Source organism: Penicillium expansum (assembly GCF_000769745.1).
Source record: "Penicillium expansum strain MD-8 chromosome Unknown contig44, whole genome shotgun sequence".
NCBI classification, from domain to species: domain Eukaryota; kingdom Fungi; phylum Ascomycota; class Eurotiomycetes; order Eurotiales; family Aspergillaceae; genus Penicillium; species Penicillium expansum.
Window position 1 is genome coordinate 92,799 of NW_015971181.1, and position 11,787 is coordinate 104,585.

An 11,787-nucleotide genomic window follows, 5' to 3' on the forward strand; every position below is an offset into this window, starting at 1 on the left:
CCAGGACTCTTTTTCCGGTGATCTTCCGATTCCATGACGTGGGACCCTGGATGGTACATGTTATGTATCCATTTCAGGACTTAGCCAGTCATTTACCCTGGGCACCTGGACACATTATCTTGATCCTAACGATCGAAGACTCCTGGCTGGTTGGGCTCGATGAACCAATAGAGCTCGGTTCCATCTGGCTGGGAATATGCAACCCGCCCAGCCACGGGCCGCCTTCAACCTTTCTACTGGGATTTCTCATTTAGATTCAGCCGATCAGCAGAACTGGGACCCAAGAACACCTGTGCATAATCCTGCAGGGTCATCCTAGAAATAGTGAGATTGGAACACCGTCATGCCCCAAGGTGAAATCTTCCATAGATAGACACATATTACAAAGGTTTCGAATCAAAAACAAAAAGAAAGAAACAAAGAAAAAAGAAAAAAGAAAAAAGGTGATAATAGTGCTCCATAATGGGTACTAGACTGGGGAACTCTCGGCCCCATAGAGACGTGGAGTTGTTGGGATTTTCCTCTAAATGAATTTTACTGTAATAACAATCACGGGTACGGAGTACATTTTCTCAACCGACGCCAAGGCTTGTTAAAATTGCACGGACTCCCGAGGTCGGTTTAGACCCGAATATCAAAGTGTCAAAATAATTCTAGAAGATTTACGTACTCCGTATAGAAAGGAAGTTTCCTCGGTTACTCTTTTTCTTCTTGTGACAACTCGGACTCCTACTGTATTTGGGTCTAGCGGTGGGAAAAAAGGAAGTGATCCGTCAGAAATATAGCGTCACTTGGGGCGCTTAAAGCCTGGGCTTTCTTTTCCCCCAAATTGCTCCAAAAGGAGGGGCACATGGGATCTAGAAGTGCATCACGGAACATGCACAGTAGTTTCCGGTATTCCGGGTCTTCATATTAATTTCTTATTTTTTTGGGTTTTTTTGGTTATTTTCTATGTTGTAATGACGTCTGACCTTCCGCACTATACCAAGTGTAACCTACTCCATACAGAGTACAGTCAGTGGACATAAGTTTTTACACCCCTTCGCCCCACACCCCTATGATTGTATAATATACTGCCAGTCAGAAACCTCCATGGATTCAAATCTAGTACGGTGTGTGCCACCCGATTTAGGTAGGCGGTATATGTTTATCCTGGCGGTAAGCTGGATGGGGCTAAAGGGGTGTAGAAACTTTATGTCCAGTCACTGTATGTTGTACCTAACCTATGTAAGTTTCCATCCCGAATTTCTAGATCTAGGAATCTTCCATTACTTGTAAATGTCGATCAAACAAAGGCGTGATCATAACGTATGACATATGTTCTAGACAGAAATAACAAATTTCCCTAAGTAAATTTTAAGTAACAAAAACCTACAATACAAATGTAACCTTCTGTACTCGGAGTACCCCGAATTAAAAAGCGGATAATTTATTATTATATGCGAGAGAAAGAAAGAAGAGAAAAAAACAAAAACAAAAACAAAACAAGTCCATGGGTCAGAAGCGTAAGCTTGCAGATAGAATCCCAAGTACAAGATCCCTGCAGCCGTCCCAAAAATAATAATCTCGCTGCCATGGAGCCGGGTTCCCATCCAAAGGGAACACCCCGGGAAATTGTTGGAATTGAAATTCACCCGGACCCGGTGACTGGGAAAGTTGTTCGGGTTCCAACGTGTCGGTAACGCCAGCCCCAGAGCCAATTTTGAGACGGGAACTATGGACATCCCTTCTTTATAATAGGCTTTTCAGTCGATTTTTCTTCGCTAATTACCTAGGTATATTGACGAGATTTTTTTGGGTGCTGAATTGTGTGTCTCTGATGCTACATTAGTACAACAGTAGATGCGTGGTTCGGTGTCCGTCGAACCATAATCCATGAAGTGCTAAGTCGTCATTCCGCAGCGGAGCACTTCGCTAGTGGAGACAGCCCTTGGTGGTTTATCTCTTTTGAGTGCCTTGCTTTAGTCGCTAGCATCCAAGAGTACCCACTATATGCGGAACTTGTACGGAGGATGTACCGTGGTTTCTTTGATGTGGGGAGATAGATAGGGCATTTGAAATTGCAGGGTCTGTTGGGTATTCACAACCGAATAACTCCGAATACACATGCTAGACAAGATGCCCAAGACTGAGTTGAGACAAAAGGCTAATGGCCTATCGGATCTGAGTCCAAGAGGTGAGAACACGTGCTCACTACTATATTCACTGAGCCACTCTGCATCTATCTATAGTGTGTAGGGCTGTACATCGGGAACTTCAGCCGGACAAACTGTATTGGACTCTCGGAATCAGAAAGGGCAAGTGACAGGCGTGTTAAGCAAATGTATGCAGCAAGAATCACCCCGAGCTGCACCTTGCTCCCACCGGTAGCATACCAACTACAACATACATGCACCTGGAAGTATGTGCCTGGCTCCATTCTTGACAACTCATCTACTTCTAAAATAGTGAAACTCTATTGGAATTAGTTTGGAGTGAAGTAAGACATACAGGCTATTATCCTTGAGAACGTGCATGTCAGCCCATCGTCTCAGGGCTTTCGCTAAACGTATTGATACTACTACGTGTCATGCATATAAAACTACTACCTGTTGGCAAAAGGGTAGACCGCTTGAGTAATTTTCACGGATATTTATTCCCACAAATAATACCACTAGATTTTATTAGGGATGAGATAAACCTGTCTATCCGTAAGAATTATCACTTCACGGGGCGGCCTTCCAAGCAGCTTGGGGGTTGCACTAAGGACGCACGACAATACAAATACGGAACTAACAAGGTACAAAAAAAGAAGAAATGAATTTCCCCCGTATCCTTTGATTTAATAACAAATGTCCAATAAATCGACTATTAACCCTACTGTGCATGTAGGTGCGGGGTGAATTATTCATAGAAATGATCGGCTAGAAAGATCCACAAAGTTCAATTCACAGTCTCAGCGAAGAAAAATCCAACACATTCTTAACTGTATATAACAATACAGTGTAATCGAGTAAACCGTACATTGAAGGGGAAAGGATTTTTCATAGTGATCCATCGCTTAACAAAAGTTAAAAAATATTTGGAATAACTGCAAATAATTTGCTAAAATCTGAATACGACCGGGCCTGAGTGGAGGTACAACATACGACCAATCGGCACGGCTCAGGACTAAAAAGGAATGAGCACCACACAACTGTCAGATGCAAGCGAAATGTAGATCATGCACGTCTACAGTTGGTCTGGAGAGGAAAATCATCCCTCAAACATCCACTCCATCCGCCAATGAAGAGTTAGTCTCAAAATGTCGAAGGTAGTGTTGTCATTGTTAACTTTCCTTTTACGGCCTGGCCTCACTAAGAAAGTTCTTCTATCTTGTAGATCGCGCTCTAGAAGGGCCCTTATTAACTCTCCGGAACAACCTAGCTGATCAATTGGCAGGCGAGCTATCTCTACTGCGGTGAGTTCTATTGGCTGAAATGTATCCGTCCTCAGAACCCATGCAAATCTGCGAGGGAGAAACAAAGAACGCTGGGATATGCGCTAGACGCAGCATGGTAGATTGCTGCTTGGATTTGCAAATCACTTTGATTAGTGCTCCAGATTTCAGTATCCATTTTACCTGCTGGGTATGTACAACTCTTTTTAGAAGACGACGTGTTATCAGACAACTCGTACAGCTGCCCTACCGTTCTATTACATCTTCTACGCCGATTGGTCGATTGGGACTCACTGTCCAGCTGCATACATCCATGGATGGCTTCAACACATGTCCCATGTAAATTGCCATGCTCTTTAGGTACAGGGTTGCGTTTTAATTATCTAGTTCTACGGCTTGATTTTGTTTCGCCCGCAGATTTCCTGTTTTGTCTAAGTTGCGGTCAAGAGAGGACAACAGGGGAGATAGTCGAGTGGATATATGTATTCATTTCCCCGTGCGTTTATATGAGAACCTAAGTAAAAGATCAACAGAATATAAAAGTTTATCCTAGTAGCTGGAGCAATAAGAATATCAACAAATAAACTATATGAATCGGTGTTGAGATAGGACAAAATGCAAACAGCTTACCTACTTCCTAATCGGGTTATATTGATATCGGCACGGATAAATCAAAATCCGACATGACGCACCTTTGGTCTGGAAAGACCCGAAATGCAGGGCATCAACATAGCTTGGGCGAGGGCATGTCTCTATCCTGCAAATATCATTTGGAAGTAACATTGGACATTTTACATTGTATCTTCCTTGATGTTTTGTCTCGTTGAATTTCTGAGGAGGGCGGGGTACTAAACGCCACTTTGAGTGCTGACGCGCGACGCGTAGAGACTCATCGGACAAAAAGCCTGGAAATTTGCTACATGATTTTACCTTTCAACAGATGGTGCGCCAAACACCAACTCGTTCCGCAAGGAACCGGGCAACGCCCGCCCGTCAACCTAAGCGTCAAAGACAGACAAATGATCATGCTCCAGATGTCTATCAAGATCTGTTGGAGGAGGCTGAAGCCAGAGATCCTGGGCAATTTGCTTCAGACAGACCAATCAAGAGGCGCAAGGCCGGGGATATGAAAGCTATCCCTGTGGGATTTGGGCCCCCGGAACAAACAGATCGGAGCGCAGAAACAAACAAACATAGCACCCAACCAGTGCAAACTGTGTATGATTCATCGACATCAGAAGAATCAGATGTTGATTGGGAAGATGTTGAATTACAGCAACCTTCTCAATCCTTGTTGAATAGACGCCTTGTGTCTGATGGCGACGACGATATGCTCCAAATCACACTAGAGCAAGAACCCGAGAAGCACAAAAAAGCAGTCCAAAGAAGGAAGCCATTGACCGGAGCCGAGAGAAAAGCCAGATTGGATGTGCATAAATGTCATATTCTTTGCCTTCTTGGCCACGTTCAGTTGCGCAATATGTGGTGCAATGACGAGGAATTACAGGTGAGCGTTAGTCGGCTTGGGCGTATTGATTGGGGGTCTAACAATATCACAGGAATTTCTAAAGAAGACACTGTCTAGGAAGGTAATCGCTCTTCTGCACCCAGATGAGGATAAACCACATTATAGCAGATCCACCACCTTTATGGATGGTCTCAACCAGGCTGCAGATGCCTTCACGCGCAGATTTCAGGTTACAAAACCAGGAATGAAACGGTCTCACTGGGCGGAAGATGAAACGCAGTTGAAGCAGAAATTGGTATGCTTCACAACTTCTCCCATCAATAATTATTCACTGACACAGGTATATAGGAGTCAATCATGTCGAATGCTGAGATCTTTTTATCTAAAGGGGACTTTAGAACTCAAGCGAAGACAATGCAGGGTTCCCGGGACTTCGGGGCTCAGCTATTCTGTGCCCTATTGCGGTCTGTAGCCGTAGAGGCGAGACTTGTTTGCTCATTGCAACCGTTGCCATTTTCTGGCACTGTGAAAGACATGACGCCGTCTAAACCAAAGCATCAGTATATTGTGATATCCTCTGACGATCCTGGGTCCTCGACAGATGAACGCAGCAAGAGTGAAAAATCACCTGTTGCTTCAAGGCCTCGACGAATTGGACAGCCCAAATTCACCCCCTCACGTCCTCCTCAACCAAAATTCTATTCAGGCATGTGAGTTCCGGCGATGGCTAGTCTACGCTTAACTAACATCCATAGGTCCGATTCCGACATCGCGAGATTCATCATTTCCTGTATTTTGGGTCGAAGCTTTCAATGAAGCTGCACATAAATGGGTTTCAATTGACCCCATCGTAACAAAATCCCTTGCTAAACCTTCGAAATTTGAACCGCCTGCGAGCGATTCGTTGAACATGATGAATTATGTGGTTGGTTTCGAGGATGATGCCTCTGCAAGAGACCTCACTCGTCGCTATGTAAAAGCATTTAATGCAAAGACGCGGAAACTCCGCGTGGAGTCCACACGGAATGGCGAGGAGTGGTGGAATAAAGCGCTAAATGCCTATGAAAAACCCTTCTTCGAGGATCGGGATGAGGCAGAAATTAGTGAACTAACATCCAAATCAGCAGCTGAGCCCATGCCACGCAATATCCAGGACTTCAAGGACCATCCCGTCTATGCACTTGAGCGACACGTCCGTCGCAATGAAGTGATCCATCCCAAACGAGTCATTGGGCACGTGGGATTAGGAAAAAGCACAGCACGGAGTGAGACATCAGAACCCGTTTATCGGCGGTCTGACCTGCATATTGTGCGAAGCTCCGATAAATGGTATCGTCTTGGGCGGGATGTCAGAGTTGGCGAACAGCCTCTCAAGCGTGTTGCTGCAAGTCGAAACAGGGGCGGAGGCTTCAGTGACGATGAAGATGAAAATGAGCCCCAAGAGACTACACTATATGCCGAGTTCCAGACAGAAATATACGTTCCGCCACCGGTGGTTCAGGGGAGAATCCCGAAGAACACATATGGAAACCTCGATGTCTATGTCCCCAGTATGGTTCCGCCTGGCGGAGTTCACATCAAGCGGCTGGAGGCCGTTCGAGCAGCTCGGATCCTTGGAATTGATTATGCCGACGCAGTCACTGGATTTGATTTCAGGGGCCGTCGTGGTACCGCTGTACTCGGGGGAATTGTTGTTGCCATCGAGTACCAGGAGGCGCTTGAGGAAGTTATGAGGGGCCTCGAAGATGAGAGACGGCATGCTGCACTGGAGGCAAGAACTGCGGAGGCTCTGCGGTTCTGGCGACTCTTTTTGGTGAAGCTTAGGATTGCAGAAAGGGTTAAGGAATATGCTGGCGATGACGAAGAACAAGAGCTCGAAGACATCGAAGACGAAATAGATGTTGAAGATGCTGGTGGTGGATTCTTCCCTGAACCAGACCAACCACTCAACAGCCCACCTCTGAAAGCTCAGGGAAGGGGGGGGATGGTGCATGATCAGCATTTTCCCGAAGACTACGCAGGAAGAGAAGTGGAACCGCCATCAGACGAGGAGGATTATGCTCTTGGAGGGGGGTTTCTGCCAGATGATCATGATCCAGCTCCGGGCCCGGTGGAACCTCCAAAGCCTCAGCCCTTGACCATAACCCGGAGATCGATTCCCGAGAGTATTGCGAGGAACCAAGCATCAAAAACGCCTCGCTACTCACTGGTGGTTGTCCCAAACCACGGCTCAAACCCAACATCCGTACCCCAAGTCATCGCAGGATCGTCTGACAAAGCTCCTATCGCGATAGACTCGTCGACATATGGTGGCTCAAAATCTGCAAGTGTGGTCACTGTCTCCCGGCCACCGTCACCCGTGCCCATTTATGATTCTGACAGCGAGATTGAGAAGGGTTCTTTGCTTTCTGAAGACCCTGACGATGAGGATGCAATTCCCGAATGGCTAATGTCTGATGAGGACTAGTTATCGACAATCAAACCGTTGTATTTTACCTATGTAACTATATCAAACATAAAAGAATCAAATAAAAGAAACGAAATCGTGTTCCAGAAGCAAGTGTTGACAAGTACTTTGTCTAAAGCCAAAAATATCAACCGCCATATATATATATATAGCAACCACAAAGTCGTAAATATCATATAAACACATAGACAGGCGATATATCACCCAAAGCATTGAGCCATTATGAAAGCATCATATAGACTATCGCTTTGAGATATTAAGTTACAATCCATGTTGTATCACATTTACTAAGTGTTTTGGGATGGAAAACTCGTTTGCTGTACATCTCACTGCTCTGCTTGGGCTATGTAGCATTATATTGAAGCCTCTTTCAACAGCCCAGCCGGGCTAGCTCAATCGGTAGAGCGTAAGACTCTTAATCTTAAGGCTGCGGGTTCGACCCCCGCGTTCGGCTATTCCTAAAAACCAAACCTGAGATTTCTTTTTTGCCAATTCATTTTTTTGCTCTTTTTCCTGACCAGTCCAGATTAGAATAATGCAATAGCATTGTGCTTTTTGTTTGCATTGTGAATGCATAGAGCTCGGAACTATAACGCACGGACCAAGTCGATATTAGTTAGGGACGCGTTGACGCGAACCGCCTCAGGCATCTATCCCCTAACGTCATATCTTTTACCTGTAGGCCCCAGTCCGATGTTTTAAGCCTGGAACCATCGTTGTTGCGATGAAACAACCGCATGAGTCTCGAAACCTGCCAGAGACTCCTCGAAACCAGTCCCGCAACCCGAGAAGGCCCAGTCCACCAGATCTTCCAACAACTGCCACGAAAACCATCACCGCACGGAACCGGTCACCACAGTCATCGACATCGGCAAGCACTCGTAAGCGAACATCGTTGCAACGAGTTCAATCTACTCTCACGCAAATCGATTTCGTGACACAGCCCACACCTTCGAATGATGACCAGCTTGGATACATCGAGGAGTACAAGCGTCGCGACGATACCCAAGACACAATCCGGCGGCTAAATGTAGATGATGGGTCCGACAAGGATTCAGACTATCTCCCTGCCCAGCCAGTTTGCTCAGCTCGTATCTCGAAATTCAAAATGAGTGAACGAGAGCGCGATTCGGATCAACGCTCGCAGAAGCGGAGAAGCTCTGGAGTTGTCAATCGAGATGCAAGCCGAAGTTATGTACCTCGAAAGAGTGAGACACCGAGGGCGAGCGCTCGTACTAGGGGCGGTCGAAAATCTTTGGAGAAGTCAGTGGGAAAGCGGGATAAGACCTTAACTCAGATGGACTTTGTGCGACGTTACATTACCATCGATGATGATGATGACGACGATGTGAACATGAGTTATATCCAGCCGGCACCGCAGAAGAAGGACATAAAATATGAACAGACAGAACATACGCCCAAACCGAACCAATCACAGCCTATGAAGCGTCCGACCCCCGCTAAACGAAAGCGCAGAGCTTTTGAACAAGAGCTGGACCTCTCAACCGGGGAGCCTATATCACAGCAAAAAGAAGCACAAGAGTCAAATCCTGGAAGCGGAGGTGAGGGCGAGCGGGAATCTGCAGCTCCTGTTACACCGCGGAAGCTTCGGACGCGCGAGATTCCTTCTTCACAGACACCTGAAAGCCCTGGTCTCGCTATTATAACCTCGTCTCAATTTCGCAGCGCTACTCGTTCTCCTTCAAAGCGGAAACCGTTAAACCCCACGGATAATTCCATGGAACCCATCAAAGAAGAACACCCGGAGGTTCGGCGAGTAGTCGAGGATTCACAAGACCCTGGAGGGGAATCTTTACCTCGACCAACAACATTCGATTCTCCAAACATCCATATCAATTTGAACCATCCTGATCTAACTACCATCGAGGAATTTCCCTCATCTGCACCTCCGACGGAGTCAAGTTTGCAGGAATCCCCAATCGAAGCAAATGGGAACCCGAGAAATGAACCCACCAGGAGGGAGAGGACAGTCGTCTACGAAACGGATGCGGACTCAGAATACGGAGACTTTGAGGACAACCCCATTGGACGTTCCGTGACACCAACCCCAAAGAAAGCGCACCGAGCACTTGGTCCGCAGGACGGCTCACAGGCGACCCAACACAGCCCGGAGTCACCCAAGGATGATTCCCAAGAACTTCCTCTGCTAGCTATGCAATCGAGCCCCGGATTGGATGATGACCCTCCATTCGAAGGTCCAATGTCTGATGCCTCAATTTGCTATCAAAGAATGCACGCAGCCACACAATTCCCGCACGAGCCAATTCCAACGCTGAATACGCAGAAGATGTCTGAGCTTTTCCCTCACGCAGGTAGTAGCCAGAACACAACCTTGGAGACATGGAGGCCTCCTATTCGAAAACAGGCACCGGGGCCATTCTTGCAGACACAGACACAGAGCCAGGAAGGCGGCAAAGAGTCTACTGAAATGGTTCCGGAGTCGTCGCCCATCCGGGAACGAGAACGTGGAATCGAGTCGGGCGACAGTTCGTTCCAACGACCCCGTGTTCCTGGCTCAGTGGTCCAAGTTGAGTCCTCGCAGGTGGTAGATCGAGATCCTCAATGGAAAGGCCAGGTCCTCTCTCGGAGCCAGCTTCTTACATCGAGCGTCATGGAGAGCATTCCACTCCCAAACTTTTGGATGGGGAGTCAGGATAGTGTAGGAGAGCCTTATAGCTTACCTGAAGGATGACATTGTTTTCGATGTCATTATTGAATGGATTTTATGATTTATGAATATGTAAAATATTATTAAATGTGATTAGTATGGATATAGCATTTACCTTGAATTTATTGACCAATGTGGTTATGATGTAGGTGGTTTTGAGGATCGTCGGCAAGCGGGGCGGTCGGCCCATGGACGAACGCGGAGATACTGCAACCTTGTGTTTCCAAATCTTCGACCCTCTTTTCCCTCTTGCAACTTTCCAGTCATGGATATCGCTTACGATCACATCCAGGAGGAGGCATTTTCCAACAAGGAGGGTGCCCCCTCCGACTCCAAGCCCCAGGAGTCCAACGCCAACCTCAACGATGAGCTACAAGAGACCTTCCGTGCATTCTCAGCCAGTCCGTGGGGCTCCCGAATTGGAGGACTATGGGACAATGTGCGCAAGCAGGGAGAAACATACTATGAGGGTGCTCGTCAGGAGTATGCAGCTGCCAGTGAGGAAGCTGTGAAAGGATTTTCAGATCTTAGGGAAACACTCGCCGACCGGACAAAGGGGCTGTCTCTCAGCACAGCTGCTTTGACGGGGAGTGGCGAGGGACAAAGTGACGAGACTGCCACACCTAAGGCTGCTGCAGAAGGAGGAGAATCCGGTGACAAGGGAGAAGGCGAAGGCGCTGGCGCCAGTGGAGAGAGCTTTATTACGCGGTTGAAGGCGGAAGCCGCTCGGCGGCTGAAGGAGATTGAGAAGGCAGAGGAAGCAGCTGATGAAGCGATCCTGCGATTCGGAATGAACATCAGCCAGAAGCTGCGTGAGGCCGTTAGCATTTTGCCCCCCGATACCGATGAGTCCGGCAAGCTTCTTTTCGAGAGCAAGGATGCTGAGGGAAAGCGGGTCATTCATGCTACGCGGTTCGAGGCACAACTTCACGTTATCCATTCAAACCTGGAAAGCTTCAGCAAGGACCCGGTCAGCGACGAGTGGCCTTCGTTCAAGAAGGAGTTCAATGTCGAAATTAAGACGGATGAGATCGCCGCCGATTTAGAGAAATACCCCGAGCTCCGTTCTGCCATGGAGAAGCTCGTGCCGGAGCAGGTGGAATACGTGGACTTCTGGACTCGTTACTACTTCTTGCGTCTCGTCGTGGAGACCGAGGAGAAGAAGCGCAAGGAACTTTTGAAGGGTATGTTGAGTCCACCACTTCGGTGATTTTTGTTTTCATTTCTAACCACTTCTACTATACAGGTGCCACTGCCGAGGACGAAGAAGAAGTCGGCTGGGACGATGACTCCGACTCTGAGTCTCAGTCTCCCTCTACTCCACAGGTCCGCTCCGGTGCCCAGACCCTTGCTCCCATCAAAGAAACAGAGAAAGCTGAGCCTCGCCGTTCACACGACCAGCACTCCCAGGCCGACAGTGAATCTAGCTACGATGTTGTGAGCGGCGCCGCTAGCCGCACACCCGGTAGTCCCAAGGAAAAGATCCCCTCCGCTGCAAAGGCGGATGAGAGCGACGAGGATTGGGAGTAATTCTCTATCTCTTTTCAAGGACACACTAGCAAGAGGATCCATCTAAGTTGGCCCCGAGGGCGCTTGTCTATACCATATACCCCCCGAGAGCACGGCCTTGATACTGCGTGCGCCAGCTTAAGCGCGGTCAATTGCCCCCCGAAGAAATCTGCTTTGGTTGGAGTTTAGGAATATCGGGTCTTTTCTTTTTGGCGTTTCGGGCTTTTTTTCTCCTT

The 11,787-nt window shown here is 47.5% G+C and overlaps 4 protein-coding genes across 4 annotated transcripts; all 4 read left to right on the plus strand.

Moving 5' to 3' along the window:
• Window positions 1–3,479: 3,479 nt before the first annotated feature.
• Window positions 3,480–3,761, plus strand: PEX2_014160 (uncharacterized protein; the record flags this gene model as incomplete). The annotated part of the gene is made up of 1 exon (XM_016738692.1): window positions 3,480–3,761. One exon carries the CDS (start codon window positions 3,480–3,482, stop codon window positions 3,759–3,761), a length of 282 nt encoding a protein of 93 aa, XP_016602586.1.
• A 597-nt stretch (window positions 3,762–4,358) lies between these two features.
• Window positions 4,359–7,353, plus strand: PEX2_014170 (uncharacterized protein; the record flags this gene model as incomplete). Its single annotated transcript, XM_016738693.1, has 4 exons — window positions 4,359–4,925; window positions 4,978–5,181; window positions 5,488–5,596; window positions 5,642–7,353. The coding sequence occupies 4 exons, from the start codon at window positions 4,359–4,361 to the stop codon at window positions 7,351–7,353; spliced, it is 2,592 nt and encodes an 863-aa protein (XP_016602587.1).
• A 724-nt stretch (window positions 7,354–8,077) lies between these two features.
• PEX2_014180 (uncharacterized protein) lies at window positions 8,078–10,066 on the plus strand (the record flags this gene model as incomplete). The annotated part of the gene is made up of 1 exon (XM_016738694.1): window positions 8,078–10,066. One exon carries the CDS (start codon window positions 8,078–8,080, stop codon window positions 10,064–10,066), a length of 1,989 nt encoding a protein of 662 aa, XP_016602588.1.
• Window positions 10,067–10,307: 241 nt separating this feature from the next.
• Window positions 10,308–11,572, plus strand: PEX2_014190 (BSD domain-containing protein; the record flags this gene model as incomplete). Its single annotated transcript, XM_016738695.1, has 2 exons — window positions 10,308–11,226; window positions 11,289–11,572. 2 exons carry the CDS (start codon window positions 10,308–10,310, stop codon window positions 11,570–11,572), a joined length of 1,203 nt encoding a protein of 400 aa, XP_016602589.1.
• Window positions 11,573–11,787: the final 215 nt, after the last annotated feature.